Raw genomic sequence first — 18,948 nt, 5'->3', positions numbered from 1 at the left:
CCGCTCTTGCACTTAAGGACCGTTTCCTTGGAATTTCATCCGAACATAAGACAAGTGCGACCACATGGGTGGAATGGGACACCTCTGGCTGAGTAATTAGCTAATCGGGGGAACCATGATGCCAAGAGACATGTGGATTCAATAGGGTGGTGTCGAGGAGAACCCCCGGGTTTCCTGGCACAGTATGGTCTGGGACCTAACCTGGTGTTGGTCTGGGACCCCTCTCGTTGGCATATGGTGAACCTGTGTCGGCTTTCGAAATGCCTTGTCATGAAAGCCTCAAGGTCTCCAGACGTGGCCGTTCTGCACGGGCTGGGTGATCCGAGTGAGTAATGTCGTGTGGGTAAAGTGTACCCCCTCTGTAGAGGTTATTAAATTGTTCGAACAGCCGTGCCCACGGTCATGGGCGGATATGAGGTGATTCCTAGTATAGTTTTGTTTGACTACTGCTTTGTGAGATTGTTGTTGTGGAATGGGTTCGATGTTTGGAAAATCTGCGGCTGATGGGATCAGCCAGGCCCGGGTGGCCGTTTGAAAGCTGTTGGCCGGGTGCCAGCCTTGATCTATTCAAAGACTGATACAATGCACATACTCCGACCGGACGAGACGCACTGTCTCCTCCGTGTCGTTCGAGAAGCACTCACTTAGTTGTTTCAAAAAGGAGTTTAACAAAAATCATTGCAAAAACAACAGCCTTTCCTTTGAAGCCTGCATTAAACACTTAATTCCCATGACTTGCTGAGTACTCCTGTACTCATCCTTGCTCTATATAAATAAACCCCCCCCCCCCCCCGTTGCTGAAGAAGATGAAGTGGATCCCGCTGATGAGGAGTTCTTCCAGGAGCATGTCGGCTTCGATGAGTTTTAGGGTTTCGGTCTAGTTCCCAAGTCGCGCCTGTGATGAGTGGTTTAAGTCTTGACTTCCGCTTTCCCCTTTTGTAATGCAGTTGTGAGCTCGGGATCTGTCCGCAGCCTAACATGACTGTACTCTTACTCTGTAATAAAGAGACTTCTGATGCTGTGATATTCAATCTTCCTATGATACCAGCACTATTTTCTAGGACTAGTATCGGTTAACAGGTTAATTTGGAGCATCACGGGCTAGTTCCGCTCGGGCTAGTTAGAGGCGTGACAGGTGTCCAATTTTTTTCCGCCGGATCGGACGCCCAATCCTCAGCATTCTCCTAGGATGTGTCATATTCAGTATGAGATTGATTTATTTTAAGACGAAGAAAGTAAGATGCAATCAATGCATCAACATACAATACATGGTCAAAGGACGGTATTTTTCTATTTGCTCTCGCAAACGATTGGATGACAAGATAATCAACCATTTGCCAATCACAAGTTTTCATCAGTTTTTGTGAGTTTGAGAGGAGAGAAAAAGAGAAGATTGAGAAGATACGCAAAACGAGTTGAGCCATTAGCGTATGATTAATTGAGTATAAACTATTTTAAACTTCAAAAATGATTAATATGATTTTTCAAAGCAACTTTCGTATATAATTTTTTTGCAAAAATATACACCGTTTAGTAGTTTAGGAAGCAGTTTACAGATGGACAGAATCACTATCCAAACTCTAGGACAAATTTGAACAGAAGTACCTCACCCACCGCCCAAAACACACACACAATGACACAAAAATGAAGTTAACTTTACATTGTCTAATGCTCAATACTCTAATGCCTATATGAAGAAGCTGCCGTGAATAAGCTTTGATCAAAACAATGCTGTGCAACGATCGATGCTTCATCATGTTCACAACCCACAAAAATCTCGGGAGAATTTCTCAAGCAAAAGAGTCTCAACGTTTTGTCAAACTAACTCTCAGTCGCCAATAGATTTGCTGCTAGCAAATCGTTCCATGTATCTGTTGGCCCTGGCAAACACCAATGCATGCAATCATCATGCTTCTTCCCACCAGTTGTTGAAGGATGAGCATCAGCTCTGAATTCACTCATTCCAGTTATATTCAGAACATTGAAAGTAGACTTTTCAAGAGCCCTCACCAAGTGCTGGTTTACCAAGCGTGCTTCTACGTTTGTGCCATTGTTGTCCAAAGAGAAAAGTTCCTCAACCTGAAGAAGGTTGAGCTCAAGGTATTAATATCAAATTTCCAGGTTCCAAGCGGCATCAAGTTCTCAAACCCCTATAGTTGGTATTTGGACCAATAAAAGAAAGGGAAAAGAATAATATGACTGCAATACAGAACAATTAATCATCCAATCATCTTCATATCAAACGCTACTTAACAGAAGACTGTTCTCCCAACAGAGGAAAACAAAATTAACTATCAGTTAATGCATATTTATAGCGCAAATACAATATACTAATGGATTTGTGGTGTTAGGTACAAAAATTGATGTCCACAGAGGATAAATAGTTCAAAATTGCAGCTCTTTAATTGTCAACTGAATGCTGAATTGTTGGTTGTGTCAGATGTGCTTGAAATGATTAGGTCCATGCAAAAGAACACAGAAAATTGAAAACAGGGAAGATTACAGGTGGCTGAAAAAAGATTTTAGAATCCTCGACAAAAAGGTTAAGTTCAGGCAATTGAAGGAATCAAATTCCTATTCATCTATGTCAAGGTAAAACAGATGGTGTGCCATTGATTCAGATATACAAGTTGTTAAGCTTAGCACAAATAGTCAGCTTGTTAAGCTTAGCATAAAGGAAAAGGTAAAGAAAAGAAAATAATGTAAAGGAAGACAACAAAAATCAAAGTATGTAATGAGCTTTAGTTTCAGTACCTCTTCTGCAGACAAGGGCTTGTCACGTTGACAAGATCCACCTTCATTCCAGTCACCACCTTCAAAATGCCTAGGAGATTGAGTGCGGAAGAGTTTCACCCCATTGGGTCTCATTGCTTTGTTCACAAATATTATCTGATGGACATTGTATATCCATAGAATGAGGAAGATAGGTTGAGTGGCATAACGACAGAAAACAGGAAGTTAGTAATGTTCACCTTGGATACATACGAAGGCTACTAAGGCCCAACAATCAAATAAAATTCACAAGGTGGAAATATATATATTCAAGTAAAACAAAGGTGGAAAAATATTTTCTATATCTATACTCCTTTAAAGAAGGTAGTGATGGTGGTACTGAATCTGCCACCCTATCTACTTCTTAATATTTTAAAAAATAACAAATCTAAATGGATAGCCATGCATAAAATCAAATTAAGGTGAATATTCCCTATAGTAAAAGGATGAATGACACATTTATGGAAAATATATTTGTAGTTGTTGTGGGCAATATTATAAATATGTTTTCTTTTATCCGTGGGAAAGTATGAGCATTCAGCTAGTTTAAGGAAAAGGCAACAAGAACAAATTGAATTTACTGCTTGATGAAGTACAATCTCTCTCTCTCTCTCTCTCTCTCTCTCTCTCTCTCTCATGGAGACATGGCTAATATTTAAGCTTATAGCCCATTGGTAATATAATATTTCACAAAAAAAAACACCTCATTCTGTAATCAGCAAATAATTTCGGGACAAAATTACACAAAAAGTTCAAAAATACTTAATAGTTATGCATTATCAAGAAAATAAAATGTTTTTTTCTCAAAAGACAACCGCAGATATCCATACCATGTGTTTAAGAGCCAAATCCAGTCCTGCAGGTGGCAATAAAGGAGGTATAACTGGAATCCCCTTCTCAAAGAATAGCATTGGTGACTGTACTGGATTAAATTTTGAAGGGGCCCACCACCTGTACAAAATACATGAGTTTGAATCCCAGCAAAGATAATATTTATGCATTTTAACAAAATAAACGAGAGTCAGGAAGTCAGGAGATAGCTTAGCAAATTAGCCCTTATCGTGTAGCAAGCTGCATACATCTATAGATATATCTAGCATTCTAGCTAAGAATAAAAACAGTTTACCAAAACAGTTTGAATGATATTATGCATGCTAATGAGAAGTCTGGTGCTACACCTGCTAATCAAACTCGTATTGACATTTTTCAACATCATATCAGAAATATTGATCTTATATACCTGAAGTATAATGGCCCAGCCTACACCTAGTCAAACAAAAGAGATGGTAAGGATCTGGTCCTTGAACATCTTGTTTGTTGTTTAGGAAATGTTGAATGGTGTGCATTTTCCTAATACTACTGCCTACCATTTACCTAAGCTTTATAGTGATCATACTCAAACTATTTCTATTTTAAATCCTAAAAACAGAAAACCTAAAAGAACTTTCAAATTTGACAAGTGGTGGAATTTATTTTTTTGGGGGGTGGGGGGTGGGGGGTAAGATTTTCAACAGGAAGCTCAGGCAGCTTGGAAAAATTCGGAGCATCTTAATTACCAAAAGAGAACTACTTTGCTTGGAGCAAAAGGAAGAAACCCCTTCAGCAGGAAGCCAGAAACTATGCCAAGTAGAGGAAAAAATCCTGAAAAATCCAGAGCTCTCCGAATAGAGATTAACTAGCCCTTCAAGAGAGAAACTTGGCTCAGCAACAAGGATTTTCACAGGCAAAGAGCTAAGAAATATTGGGTCCAAATAGGTGGTTGAAACACAGCTTTCTTTCAGCAAGCAGCTCAAAAAAGGGGAAGGAAAAACAGGATACCAATTGTCATGCATAATAATCATCTAACAACTGATCCTGACGAAATTGCTCAACATTTATCTCTTATTTAGATCTTTTCCAGACTTCAAACACAGATTAAGGAGTCACATCCTCTCAAGATCAGCAAGGGCAACACACTTTTGAGCCACCGGAAGTTCCAACAGAGGAGCAAAATTTTCAGATCCTCAAACAAATGCGAAGAGATGCATCTCCAGGACTAGATGGGCTAAATGTGGCGTTTTATAGAGCAGCTTGGCAATGGATTGAGAATGATGTCACCAAAATGGTACAGGAGTTCTACAATGCAGTTAAATTTGCAAAAAGGTATGGACGCTACCAACATTGTTTTAATTCCAAAAAATATCCAGTCCTGCCACTCCTGCTGATTATAGACCTACAAGTCTTCGTAACATTTCTTACAAAAATTATTGCAAAAACATTGGCCAATCATATCCAAGAGAAGCTTCCAGACTTAATTTCTCATACTTGGAAAGTGTTTGTTAAAGGTAGGCGTATTTCCAAATTACTATATGTCCTGGCAAAAATTAGTTAATAAGCTAGATCAATAGCAACACAAATCTTGATTGGTGGATAATATCTAGTTAGATATCCGAGGTTTGAGGGAGAAGGCAAATATTGGAACTACAGTACAAGGAAGATTAACGTAATAAATTTCTGCTGTTAACTGGTTACTCAAAGTTTTCAAACATGAAATAACATTCATGGATCAGGATCTACTTAATTGGGCATCTAAGTGAAAAAAATGTTATCTGGCTTATGATTGATGTTCACATACCAATGCCCTGTGTTGAAAATAAGAACATCATGGAAGCTTGGTGCCTCTGCCCATGTTTGGTCAGGAATATCAACGTCTACTCTGTAGCCTTGCTTGTATCCAAGAGATTCTAGGGGACCCCCATTTGGACTGGCTGACCACCTACAACATCAGCATTATACGGCTTTGAGTAATAACCTCAGCAATATATGAGCAACAACATCATGAAAGAAAAACTATGACGCAGTGAAAAACATTAAGAAAGCGGCAGAGTCTACTATATTTAAAAATTAATGAAAATATAAAGACAAACAGTAGTCAACAGACAAGAGAAAAGTTTACTACTGCCTACTGGTAAGCATTCCAATACTACTAGTAAGTAACAGCTACAGTCCAAAACTGAAAGCAAAATAGCAAATGCCCAAAGCTGCAGAACAAAAATATGTACTACTGTGCACAGAATTGTACTTATATAATTAAATCAGTTGTAACACAGAAGGGAATTGCATGATGTGGAGTACACCATACTTCCAAAGAACTATAATTTGGTATTACTCAAATGACACTTCTTACCTACCATAGCGTACCAAAAGATTAGTCCTGTGGTATGCGAGGGTGAGGTTATAGCGCAGGAATGTGAAACCCCGGTCTGCTCCTGCAGGACGCCACTTGCGAACCTCCCCACTCGCCCCCCTAAGCATGCAGACCAACGAGACAAACATATTCCGGTTCAATGAATCACCCACAAATCCTGCAACAAACCATTAAACATAAATCATGAACAGCAAGTCGAGACTTCTTGTCCAACTAAGATTCTTTACATGTATGAGAGCCTCAACAACTGAACATGCTCCGCCACATAATCAAACTACAAGATTGCAGGTAAAAATTTACACGTCTTCTATATATTTGACATACAATTCACGCATGGCAAAATATACTACCTTGAATTGCAAATTAATCAGGTGGAAACCACGTTCCTTCCATGCTGATCTTTCCAAGCTAAAAGCGGCACGCACAATGCACGTTGCTACACTCCACAAAGATGCCTTCATTGGCAATGTCAAATGATCCTCGCTACAGAATGAACTGCATCTAGCTTGTAAATTGCAGCGCCACATTTACCTTGCACATAACTCCCTCCTCAAGTTCTACTATTCTAGTCACCATAGAACAAGCTGCAGTGGTAAAAAACACACGAAATGGGAACGAGCACGGACCAATGCTGGTGTTCCTGTGGCACTCCAGGAAACGGAGCGGGTCGAGCCTGGGGAGCTCGCACCCGCGTGGCCTCCACCGCCATCGGAGCAGCTCCCGGCCGTTGCGCTTCCCGTTGGCGAGGCAGTTCCACCCCTTGAAGATCTCCCTGCACGTCTGGTCGTACCTCAGGCCGCCGGACACCGCGGGATCGTCGTCGTCGGGAACCCACTCGCCGGACGCGTAGTCGCAGGGCCCGCGCTGCCGGGGCTCCCCGTCGCCGGAGCCGCGGAGCAGCGGGGAGTTGGGGGAGCGGGCAGGCGAGGAGGTCAGGTGCAGCAGCAGGAGGAGGAGGAGGAGGAGGAAAGCGAGGGGGAGGAGCGCGCCTCGCCTCCGCACGCCGGCGGCCGGGCTCCTCGCCGGCGGCGGCATACGCGGTGGGGGAAGCGAGGCGTGGGGGATCCGGTGACGTGGCGGCGGAGTGAGGCGAAGACGCGAGTCGATCGCCGTGTGGGCCTAAAAAGGCTACTGCTGGGCCATCATAAGTACTTTTGTTGGTGGGCTGGGCCCAAGATCGCTAAAATTGGTAAGTACTGGTATGAACATATCACTGGTATGAAGGAAATGGGAAGGGTGACAAACCGAATAATGCAGGCTTTTTGGTTATTAGAAGATGAAGGTGGAGCGAAAACGAACGTTTCGTGTCCGGCGAATCAGTCAGAAGGGACACGCCAAACATGAGGACACATCATTTTCTTCCGTTTTCATTTTTTCCCTTCTTTTACGTGATTCTCTTATGTAATCCGTTGCATCTTTTACGTGATTCTTCTGTAATAGGTATTTCTATTTCTTTCCTTCACTTCTGTTTATTTCTCATATTTCTTTTTTCGTTATACATAGTATTTTTTATATATTCTTAACGGAAATTTTCTATACAAACAATTTCTGGGGAAACTTTTCTATATAAAGTGAGACTTCATATATGTAAACTTTATATATATGGACTTTGAATATATAAACTTTGTATATGTAGACTTTGTATATGCAAACTTTATATACAAATTAAATCTATAATTAAAAAGTTTAGTGCATAAATTTTACTAGAAATATAAAACTAATGCCGTTTTTAGTTCCAAAATAATTCTTTAAACTTCCAACTTTTCTATGATATCAAAACTTTCCTACATACACAAACTTTCAACTTTTTCGTTACATCGTTTCAATTTCAACCAAACTTTTAATTTTGGTGTGAACTAAACACAGCCTAAAAATACTAATATATTTTTCAAAAAAAAAGTATAATCCAATCTGATCAAACCTCCTAACAGAAAAACGATAAAAAGGAAAAGATTATCTTTTACCATCGCGTGAAAGGAAAACGAGAAACAGGAAAACAATTTTTTTTGCGCGGCTCTATTTTTCTTTTTGTCGTTTTCTGTTCGCTAGGTTCGATGCTAGCGCGCGTTCGCGCATTAGACCCACCAAGGTGGACCATGTCTGGACAATTAAAAATTCTAATATTTTAGTGGTGATTTACTTAAAAGTAATGGACTAAAAGCTATAATTTTCTCTAGCTACATCCTATTCCTTTCCTTACCTCCAACTAATTGTATTAGTCTCTTACGGTAACGAATGCCAAGGTTAACCTTCGCATTAATATTATTCATCATCATCGGTTAAACAACCAATTTTCCTGATACAACTTCTCCCTTTACGTGAGATCGATATGATATAATTATGTGTGTAATTTTTACCTAGAAATATTAATGTAATAACTCAGCATGGCTTTTCTTTTGCCTTCTGCATAATCACTCGTTATGTGGCTTCACATAGGATAACCAACCGCTCCATAGGTCTCATAAGTCATAAGATTAGCTCACTGAACACAATGGGAAGTTTTCTAAAAAATAAAAGGTTTCTCAAATTATAGCAAAACTTTCTCATGCTCAATATTTCGTATTGGAAGTTTTTCCGTTGAAGTTTTATTTATAGTTAAAGTTTGTATCCATGTTCAAAAATTTCTTATATGAAGTTTTTCTATTTCCAAATGAAATTTTTTAATCATAAAAATACTAACGAATATTTCAATAGAAAAAACTAGATACTATGCATAGCGATAAAAATTGTGTGTGCTTACCTTTTTCGTTTCCATTGATATCTAGAGGGAGGACATGCACATGTAACTTGCTTGCTAGGAGACATATGACTAGTTACGTATACCCATGTAAATATTCATGCACTAGCATCTTTTGATGATCATTTATAATATGTCTCGTAGATCTGAGTGCTTATTTGATTCATATGGTTTCTAAATCATAGGAACACGAAAAGTAAGAATTAGGATTAGGGTGTTACGTACTCTAATCCTTAGGAATTTTTTCAAGAGCTCTCATCTCATGTCAAAAATCAAATGGTACTAGATTGTAAGAATATAATCTTTAAGAATTAGATGTGATCTATTTCTATAAAACAAATGATGCATGTAAAAAAATTTGAAAGGCCTTATCTTTTCGCTTATGCTAATACTTATCAACCAAAATATAAATTCGTAACTTTAAATTTGGAGCTAATTTTAAGGTTTTTTTCATTAAACAAAAAACAAAGTAATTATAATCAGCCTTTGAGCCTTCTCCCGTGAGTGGCATTTGGCTGCTCCTATTGGATCGAGTGATAAGCAAGGCAAAGCATCCCCAAGAACGAAACCGCCGTGGAACTTTCCGGAACAGCCCGGACATGTGCCCCACTGCCCCCTCCCTCCTCACCTCCTCCCCCTCTTCTTCTTCTTCTTCTTCTTCTTTCACTGCGGCGCCCTCCTCTTCTCAGTTCTCACTTCTCACACAACTCGCAACCCTAATAAAGCGCAAAAAAGGAAAAAGAAAAATCGCCACGGAAAAATCCTCGCTGCCCCCCATCGGGCAGGAGCAACCGCCGCATCGGCCCCCGATCCGGTCGCCGCCGCCTCTCGCCCGGTTCATCCGCCGCTTGCCAACCCCTCCGCTCCCAGCAACCCTAGTCCCCCACCCCAACGCCGCCGCCAGCTCAGCTCGCCTCGCGCGGGGCGCAGCCGACTCTCTACTTGTGGCCTCGGCGGCTCGGGCCCTCTCCGGATTCCACGTATGGCTCGATCTTCTGCTTTTCTTTTTCTTCTTTTTTTTTTTTTAATTATTCGGGAATTGAAGCCTCATCCTATTGGGGGCATACGCGACTTGGCGGAGAGGACAATGGCGACGCATTTCAGAGCTAAGGGGGGAAGGGATATGATTTTGAGGCTGTAATTGCTTGCGAAGTTCTCCTTTTGGAAGGGATCGGTCCTAGCCATTCTGAGCTGCTAAAAATTTTATTTGCGGTACGGAGCGTCTTCTGATAAGAGGACAGAACGATTAGGGTCTCCCGTAATCTGCTTTTAAATGCTTGATGGAGTCCTAGAACCTAAAATTATGGAATTTTCTCTAATGTTAAGCTAGGAATGAGGGTACTGGTTTCTTCGTAGATGGAAGGCGCTCTACTTGTTGCTGCCGGAACTCTGTTGAGATCTTGTGCTTAAATGCAGGGGTTTAACTGGCTGTGTAATCTTAGGCGTGGAGTGAGTTGACTATGAAGAATTCTGAACATGTCTAGGAATCATAATTTCGAATTTTGTAGCTTGTGGTTTATGCAGCATCTGATACTATTCAGTTCCTCGTTCTGTAGGATGTCTGAAGATGCGTCTGTCGGGGCCAGCAGTTCAACAGTAAAAGCTGGCGATGATCCAGAGGCTACCATTGAGATCAACATCAAAACCCTGGATTCACAAGTTCATAAGCTCCGTGTTAAGAAGAATGTATGCTTCGCCCCACCTTGACAGTTTGCTATTATGTCTCTGTGTGTCTGTTGAGTGTTGCTTGCTTGAAGAGATACTAGAAATGCTATAGAATGTCAGTTCCTTATAGTTAGAACGACAAGATGAATTCTCCCATGTACTTGTTTTGAGACAATCTAATCACTGAAAAATTTTTAGGTACCTGTTCTGGTCCTTAAAGAGAAGATAGTAGAGGCAACCGGGGTTCCTGTGGACCAACAGCGGTTGATTTTTAGAGGAAGAGTCTTAAAGGACGATCACCTGCTATCAGAATATCGTATCCTTTTTGTTCATGCTTCTTCTTTTGAATGCTTGAAGACAATCAAACCATCTAGAGACTCACCTCGCTTGTTGCTGTTGAGAACTTGAGCTATATACACTATTTACCTGCATTTTGTTTCCCATCTTTAGTTGCTTAGTTATAAATAGGCCGGGAAGATACACAACTCTTTTGGGCCAGTAAGGGTGATTTCGTTACTGCTAGAAGAGTAGAGTGCCTGATGCTTTTGTTGGGATTAGGGCTGCTTGCTTTGGTAGTGATTTCATAATGGCCTTCCAATGAGACAAAATAAAGTAGTAAAATGTCAAATTGAAGTATCTAAGCATTAATTCTTTGCAAATATGGGCAAGAACCTCAAATCATTGTAGACCTTGATGATATTTGTTAAGTTGAGGTGGTTGAACACCAGTATTTAACTGCATCGTTGGTGGTAATGAGGGGTTCCTTGGATCAACGATTTTCATCACCACATGATGTAATTTATCATTTTCGGTTTTCTTGTGATATTTCGTTTGTAAACACGACAGTTGTGATAGTTATATCTTTGACAACCTCAAGATTTGGAAGATGGGTACACATTGCATTTGGTTGCTCGGCGTGCAGCTGCTGAAGGCCAACATTCTTCTGGTACTTCTGATGAAAACACCCATGCTAATGGTAAGTTAAGTTGGGGGTTGCTTTGAAGAGTATACTATCAATATAGAACGCACCTGATATGCCTATGACCTATTAGTCCTCAGAGCCATGTGCTGCACAAGTTTTCGTAGTATCGTAAACAATTTATGTGCGTTTTCACTCTTCAATACCATGTTTCCATGTGTCTGTTCTATATATTAATTGTGTCAAGCTCATACTGGATAAAATATTATTGCCCTTTGAAGGGCAGAAAAATAGTTATTGCTAGTTATTGTAAAAAATAGCTAGGTAAGCATTTCAGGCTAAGTAGATGAAGGCTTGAACAGTCCTTCGCTTTATTTTTCATTTAATTTGTGAACTAAAAACACCATTATTTAACTGTATTTATGTAAGCATTACTGTGTTTCTAGTTATTACAATATATAGATAGAGCATAACAAATCAACTTGGGTTATATTGACTGGCACTACCTTTTGTGGTACCAGAGTGTATTTCCTCTGTACCTGATTTTAGGTATATTACAGCAATATGCTGGGTATGGGTCTGATAATCTTTTTACGTGCAGTTAATGTTGCTGGAAATGGACTGTTAGGAGATATCTCCAGGGTATGCTTCTAACATCGCTTTGTCTCGTATACTTAAAATTTCCAATCTGCTTAACTCTTAGCAACAACTACAGGTTAACTTTAATTTTCTTTGAATTCTTTTTCATTAACTCTCTTCTAGGAAATTATAGAGGCTATGCATTCTGAGGGGATGATAGATGACCTGGCTAGGGTATATGCTTTGTTCTAGTGTTATATGTACCTGTCTAAATGGGGACCAGAACCTTTATATGTTTATTGATGTGATTTCCTCCCACCTGTTATCTGCAGAGTGTTCGGGATATCCTTGGCTCCCTAGGTCTTGCGACGCCTGGTGGCATGACAAACACTACATTTTCGGTAATAAGGTGTTACTTCTTTAGGTCTAGTAACCTGAGACATCTCGGTATTTGACTTCTATATGTTTACTTGATTAGGTGCCTTTAACCACTGCACCAGAAGGGGCCAATAATGTCAATGGAAGAACTCAACCAGGGAATCATGCACAACCAGGGTTTTCAATTCTGAATCATCAAATCCAAGTATCACAACTACAACCAGCAGGCTCTATTCCTCGCAACATGGTTAGTAAACTGTACTTTTTTCATTGGTGTTTTCCCATGTATAATCATCATTATAACTTTTAGCACCATTGACAGGTTATTCCTGATTCTCTCACAACTCTTTTGGAGTATATCAACCGCATGGATCAAGTACTACAGAATAACGGTATCGTTTGTTGCAATTTGTTAGTTTGATGTGTGTCATAAAATACTGTCATGTTCATCTTTATGTTGCAAATTCAGGCACACCATCTGTTGATACAAATACCCAGCAGCCACCAAGATCGGATGATGCTTATCTAAATCAAAGATTTCCAAGTCCTGAGGTTCTGGTGTCAGTCATTGAAAGAGCCCAACAACTTCTTGGTGGCAGTGCTGCTTCTGCTCTTTCAGTATGTTATCCTCTCTGGTACTTATATTAAGTTCTTTTTAGCTTCAGTGGTTCAGCCTTTATAGTGATATCTTGTCGACGTATAGTTTATCCTTCTTTGTAAGTACTATATTTTGTAATGATTTTGCCTTCTTTCTAATCAGCAAAATAATTCTCTTTGAACATCAATATGTTGCCAATGTACTACTTTTCAGTTCTCTTATTTGAGACAAAACTATGGAGATTTAAACCAAAATAAATCCATTGTCCCATTCCGTGACCATAATCCTGCTCACAGTTATCTCTAATGGACCATATACATTTAATGGCTGATACTACTTGTTACAATATAGATGATTAGGCTTTATAACAACTACTAGGAGGAACTTTTAGCCACTTCGTGGTACAAAAATAACACTCTAGTGTTGTGTTTTGAATATAATTTTTGTTTTGCCTTGGGTACTAGGTCTGCCTTAGTGCCGTGTAACACTGCTCTATATTATCCCTGAATATTATATGAGGATTCAAATGGTATTTGTAAACGTTTTGTACCACCACTCTGCATTATCCCTGAATATTATATGAGAATTCAAATGGTATTTATAAACACCAGATGTTATTTGTTTGAGAGACTGATGATCTGTTTTTCATTCTTTTCTGCACTATCCCTGCTAACATTTTCCTTTGGGTGCCGTACACTTGATCTGTTTTTCATTCTTCTCTAGCATTGATTGACATGTGAAAGGTCTAAGTGGACCTCTCAAAGGTATCAATGGGACATTAGTCTTCCTAGTTCGGTTCTTTTCTCTTTTTTTATTATGATACCCACATTTCATACTTCTCAACGCTTATTGATTCAAAGGGGTCATATGTACGCAGCTTCAAGACTGAGTACAGTGAAATAGCTTACCTTTGAATTCACAGACGCATGCTTCTATTTGGAATTTTGATGACCTTCTGTTTACCTGATATTTGTTTCAGCATCTCGCACAACGAATCCAGAGAGATTCTGGCACCAGTGATGCATCTATACGTAGCCAGATCCAGAATGAATCAGCTCAGCTGGGAGTAGCAATGCAGCATTTGGGTGCAATGTTTTTGGAGCTTGGTCGAACAATGATGATGCTTCGGATGGGGCCATCCCCTGTATGCTTAATTTAAATTCTCTATTATAGTATTTAACTGATTTCTGCATGTGTTAATTTCATAACGCTTCTTATTTTGGTAGGCTGATGCTTTTGTCAATGCTGGATCTTCTGTTTATATAAACTCTGCAGGACCGAATCCAATCATGGTTCAGGTGACATACATTGAGATGCTTTCTCATGTTGACTTTAATTGTTGTGCCACTTTAATGACAACACACATTCTATTGCTCTGCAGCCATCTTTTCAAAATACTCCTCCTTTTGGAGTTTCGAGCATACCAGTCCTCGGTGGAATTTCTGGTGCCTTTGGTATTGTTGATCCTTCTCGTACATCTGCTGTCAATACCCATGGTAAGATCACATTTCAAGTTCTCTTCAGTGGCTCTGTTGAGTGTACTCAGCTGAGTCATGAAGCTACCATTTCAAATCCTTAATCTCTACTGAGAAGTTCAAATGGTTATGGTTATGGCCTATGATTACAAACTATTACACTAATAGGTTAGTAGGTAAATTATCTGTTAGTTATTTCCCTTTTTTTTTTCTTGAACACGAGGGAGTTCTTCCCTATATTACCTGCTTCGTCCTGATTTACCTCTAACCAGAACTGAAAGATCATAACAGTTTTCATATATTTATGGGATTTTTCACAGGGTTTATTTACACCTGGATACAATATTGGTGGCCTTTAATTACGATTCTTTTTTCACCATCTTTGTGTTAGTTTTCCCACATATTACCCCCTCCTCCTGATTTACCCCTAACCAGACCGGAAGATCATAATAGCTGTAATATATTTATGGGATTTTCCACAGGGTTTATTTACACCTGGATACTGTCATCTTGGTGGCCTTTGATTACAATTCTTTTGTCACACTCTTGTCTGTCCTGAGCTTCCACTCAGACTTGATATGATCCTTTACTAGGTACTTCTACAACAAGTGGGTCATCTGCTGGTATGACCACTGCTTCTGCAGGCGCTGTCAATGAAGGTCGTCAAAATGTGGAAAGAACTCAAGGAGGTAACCCATCTGCTACCTCAATGCATGGATTGCCAGCAAGGACAGTTATTGCGGCTATTCCTGCACGGTCCACGGCTGAGGCTCCAAACCATGTCCTGAGTGTTATCCTGCCTGTTCAAGTGAGGAGTCAAGTAGCAATGCCTAATCAATCAACAGTTTCTCAAGGTTCTCAGACTGCAGTGGGCGGTGGATCTCAACCACAAGCCTCTGTAGGTGGTGTTGCTAGCATTCCTTCTATAGTGGCACAGGTAACTGCACAAGTAGCCAATGCATTGAGTGCAAATCAACAAGGCCAGGTTTCATCATCTGCGCAGAACACAGTAGATCAGGGATCTCGCTCGGTCACAACTAATGGAGTTGACAATGTGGATTCTCTGGTATCAGCAAGTACGCAACTGCAAAATGAGCTGTCAGATTCTAACAATGGACGCACTTCACTAAATGCACAATCTCTTGTAGCTGGAGCAGGTGCCTTTACATTCTTTTTAATGTATCGAACATTTTCTCTAATGGAAAATGTACTGAATTGTTCACCATTCCTGTTTGTTTTAATTTCTCTAATCAGGTATTTCTCCTTCAAACACATCTGATCCCAATTTAGCATCGGAAGACAGCAGCACTGAAAATGCTCCCAACATCGGCAGTATTCAACAACATCCAGAGATGGAAGGGATCCATGCAGATAATGTCAGAAAACCTTCTGAGGAATCAACAACAGCCAACTTAGTGGGGCAGATCACAACCACCTGTACAGATGATATTTCTGTGAACAGATCAGCAGAAAATTCTTCACAGAAGAACATTCCATTGGATGGAGTATCTGCACAGTCCATTAAGCCATCTGCAAGTAGTAGGTCTGAACCAGTAGGTCTTGGTGGAGGTTTGCAGCCTAAGGTATTAGTTAATTATTTTAGTGTTTACTTTTTAGTAATAATGTTTCCTGTAATTTGATTGTTTAGCCTGCATTTTGTTATCCATATCTTAGCGGGGTTAGAATTTGCCATGGTTGGCAGCAGTTTAGTTGATTGGTTTAATCACTTCACCATTTGGTCTGAATGAAAATGGCAGACATTTTACTGTTGAGAAAACGTAGTATGCCATTCATACATGATTATTTGTCCCAAATATGATATGATCCCCCCTTCTGAAACTGCTTTGATGCAGAGGCGGAGCAGAACAGCAAAGCCACCTGGGAGTAGCAGTGATACTGGCGAAGTCGTCAATTCCTCTCGCATCAGCAATAGCCAAAATGCTGTTTCAATGGGCCAGCAGGTTCTGCAAGCCCTTGCTTCTCAAAATACTAATGTAAACAGAAGCCATGTTACGGATTCTCCACTTCCATCCACTACTTCTCAGTTTTCTGGTGGAATGCCTCCGAGAAGACAGGGTGGTGAAGGACAAGTTGATTTTGGCAGTATGATATCCAGTGTGCTAAACAACCCAGCTTTTGGCAATCTGTTGTCCAATGTAGCAGAGCAAACAGGCATGGGTTCCGCAGGTGATTTGAGAAACATGGTGGAAGAGTGTGCACAGAGCCCTGCAATAATGGATACTATGAGTAATTTAGTCCAAAATGTGGATGGGTCAGGAAGAGGTCAAGGTGGCATTGACTTGTCTAGAATGATGCAGCAAATGATGCCTGTTGTATCCCAAGTTCTTGGTGGAGCTGGGGCTCGTCCTGCTGGTACAAATAGTGGACAATCCAGATTGCAGCCTCGGCGCAGTGACATGAGAGTGGATGATGCTTCAGATTATGGAAATTCTCAGGTAAGTCATCCAGCTGAATAGGTTGGAACTGCCTGTATTTGCATTTGTTCTTCTTAGTATTATGGCTTGTGCTTATATGGTTTATTTGTGAAGAAAAAAATTGTGATGATTACTAATACACCATATCTGGACAAATGTTCATTCTAAAGGGTTGAGAATGTCATATGCAAGACTGACAAATGGAAAACAATATCTTTTTTTTTTAACTTTTTGATAATTCATAAACTACCATCCTGCTTTTTCATGCACAGATTGATCTACACCAAGCTCGTGAACACATTGAGCAACATGACTCCCCCAGGGATATCTTCGGTGCGGTCCTCGAAACTGCTGCACAGGCTTATGGTGAAGATGAGAGTATTGAGGACATGCTTGAAGAGCTTGTCAGTGACCCAGAACTTACAGATGTATGTTTCCAAAATCCCCCCATCCAAATTTAGAATAAGCTCTAATGATTTTCATAGGATGCCATATAGTTGATACCGTAGGGTGAGATTGTTTAGAAACATACATTAGGAGATTATGTTATACTAATATGTATACATATATAAAAAGGCAAGAGATCATTTTGTGGTAAAATAAGTGGTATATGCTTCTTATATGATCTTTTGTCAAAATAAATAAAAAATCTGATAGGATTTTGCAGTACCTTGTTTGCCTTTTTTTTTCTTTTTAGAAAACTTTGTTTGCCTTCTGATTAACCCTAAACTGCTGCAAATATATGCTAGGACTACCTGAAACTTCTGCTCCAACAAGTTCGCCAGAGGATACAGTCGGCATCTCAATCCGGGAACCAGTCTTGAGCAATCATGGCAAAGAAGGTGATCCAGATATAGAGGTGATTGCATAGGCAAGGTGGTTGAACCATGCAGGTATTCACTGCAGAGTTTATATTTTATAAGTTGAAAATGGACAGAACCCAGTGTTTGGTTTGGTGGTCATGATTAGGCGCCTCCGTGGATGTACATGTGCCGTGTTCTCTAATTTTGGCCTCAGAGATGATGTTTACACCACCCACTGCACTTGCTTTAAATGTTTTACAGATTTTGTTAGTGGTACATAGCTATCATCAAGAGCTTTAGATTTCGTGGAATTTATGTGGTTTGCTGATCTGTCGGTAATTTAAAATCGTTTGTCGAGGTGGTGTTTTTTGTTTGTCATCTTGGGAATCATGCCAGGTTGCCTTGCAAATTCAGGTTTTGGAAATGGGCAAGAGGACAGGCTATATAGGCCGTCCACAGGGTTGTGCTTCACTTACACTTTGATACGCTAGATAAAAGGACTCCTGGAGCTTGAGGTAATACGCTAAAGCAAAGGTCGCTGCCCTCATGCGAATACCAGCTACAGGCACAAAGGCAATGGGCAGTGAAATGAGCACACAAAACTCTGCTCATGAGATAAGTGGGGCGATGCCACAGACATTGCACTACAGCGAGCAAAAGGGCCTGGTTACGGGAGTATAGTGAGTTTCGTGATGGGCAAAGAGTACGATCGCCAACAAACAGCCCAGCTCTGTAACGATCGTAGCCCGTAACGTTTACACCGCGTGTCAACAAACCCATGTTGCCTCATGGGCCAACGCGGATGCTTAGCTACTTTAGAACTGTAAACTGTTGGGGATGCATTGGAGTGGGCACCAGGTGTTGTAGAGCAAGTTTAAGGGCATATGTTCAGGGGAGCTTTTAGCTGCTGCAGTTTCTTCCAGAATTAGAAGCTCCTCCAAACAGTTCAGCTTTTGGTCCAGATTCTGAGAAGTTGTAGAATCCAGAAAATGAACTAGAAGCCAAAAGCTAGGAAACCAAGCTTTTCCAAATTCTCAGAAGCTGGCTACTAATCAACTGCTTCTTATAATTTTAAGCTTGAGAATACGACTAAGGCAAAGAGCCAGGATCACTTGGTTAAAGCATGGAGACGTTAACTCTAAATTCTTCCAAATCAAAGCAAATGGTAGAAAGAGAAAAAATCACATACAGATCCTTCAAACTCCAGATGGCTTTGCTGTAACTAAAGATCAAAAGGAGGAAGAATTGAAGCGTTACTTCACACAAAAATTAGGAGCCTTTGCTCTCAGAAATCAGAGATTAAACTTGGCTGCTCTCAATCTCCCTACGCTTGATCTCTCAGATCTCGATGATAACTTCACTGAAGAAGAACTCAAAAATACAATCTCTGACTTGCCTTT

The 18,948-nt window shown here is 40.2% G+C and overlaps 2 protein-coding genes across 5 annotated transcripts; one reads left to right on the top strand and one right to left on the bottom strand.

Annotated features, from left to right (window-relative positions):
- Positions 1-1,477: 1,477 nt before the first annotated feature.
- Positions 1,478-7,050, bottom strand: LOC4343306 (protein trichome birefringence-like 13). 2 transcript variants are annotated; one of them, XM_015789806.3, is made up of 7 exons: positions 6,586-7,050; positions 5,939-6,116; positions 5,387-5,527; positions 3,603-3,723; positions 2,755-2,889; positions 2,011-2,079; positions 1,478-1,880 (listed from the first exon to the last, which is right to left on the bottom strand). In XM_015789806.3, exons 1-7 carry the CDS (start codon positions 6,992-6,994, stop codon positions 1,851-1,853), a joined length of 1,083 nt encoding a protein of 360 aa, XP_015645292.1. In that variant the 5' UTR covers positions 6,995-7,050; the 3' UTR covers positions 1,478-1,850. The 2 variants fall into 2 exon arrangements, with proteins under 2 accessions (XP_015645292.1, XP_015645290.1); XM_015789804.3 differs by having other exon boundaries at positions 1,478-2,079.
- A 2,333-nt stretch (positions 7,051-9,383) lies between these two features.
- Positions 9,384-17,926, top strand: LOC4343305 (ubiquitin-like domain-containing protein CIP73). 3 transcript variants are annotated; one of them, XM_015791599.3, is made up of 18 exons: positions 9,384-9,676; positions 10,253-10,382; positions 10,560-10,677; positions 11,239-11,337; positions 11,882-11,922; positions 12,043-12,093; positions 12,192-12,260; positions 12,338-12,484; positions 12,560-12,629; positions 12,707-12,855; positions 13,815-13,979; positions 14,062-14,133; positions 14,217-14,331; positions 14,904-15,467; positions 15,565-15,893; positions 16,164-16,766; positions 17,018-17,173; positions 17,495-17,926. In XM_015791599.3, the coding sequence occupies exons 2-18, from the start codon at positions 10,254-10,256 to the stop codon at positions 17,567-17,569; spliced, it is 2,952 nt and encodes a 983-aa protein (XP_015647085.1). In that variant the 5' UTR covers positions 9,384-9,676; position 10,253; the 3' UTR covers positions 17,570-17,926. The 3 variants fall into 3 exon arrangements, with proteins under 3 accessions (XP_015647085.1, XP_066168292.1, XP_015647086.1); XM_066312195.1 differs by having other exon boundaries at positions 10,238-10,382; XM_015791600.3 differs by lacking the exon at positions 12,043-12,093.
- The last annotated feature ends 1,022 nt before the right edge of the window (positions 17,927-18,948 follow it).

This window comes from Oryza sativa, chromosome 7 (assembly GCF_034140825.1).
Source record: "Oryza sativa Japonica Group chromosome 7, ASM3414082v1".
Classification (NCBI taxonomy): Eukaryota; Viridiplantae; Streptophyta; class Magnoliopsida; order Poales; family Poaceae; genus Oryza; species Oryza sativa.
Note: the sequence above shows the minus strand (reverse complement) of the source record. Positions and strands in the feature narration are given on the sequence as shown.

Bases quoted from the DNA above. Each gene is read 5' to 3' on its own strand.
- LOC4343305 (XM_015791599.3), top strand. From the start codon at position 10,254: ATGTCTGAAGATGCGTCTGTCGGGGCCAGCAGTTCAACAGTAAAAGCT. The intron at 11,338-11,881 runs GTAAGTTAAGTT...TTTTACGTGCAG, and splicing joins TGAAAACACCCATGCTAATG to TTAATGTTGCTGGAAATGGA. The intron at 16,767-17,017 runs GTAAGTCATCCA...TTTCATGCACAG, and splicing joins CAGATTATGGAAATTCTCAG to ATTGATCTACACCAAGCTCG.
- LOC4343306 (XM_015789804.3), bottom strand. From the start codon at position 6,994: ATGCCGCCGCCGGCGAGGAGCCCGGCCGCCGGCGTGCGGAGGCGAGGC. The intron at 2,890-3,602 runs GTATGGATATCT...AATGTCCATCAG, and splicing joins ATTTGGCTCTTAAACACATG to ATAATATTTGTGAACAAAGC. The intron at 2,080-2,754 runs GTACTGAAACTA...AACCTTCTTCAG, and splicing joins AGCCCTTGTCTGCAGAAGAG to GTTGAGGAACTTTTCTCTTT.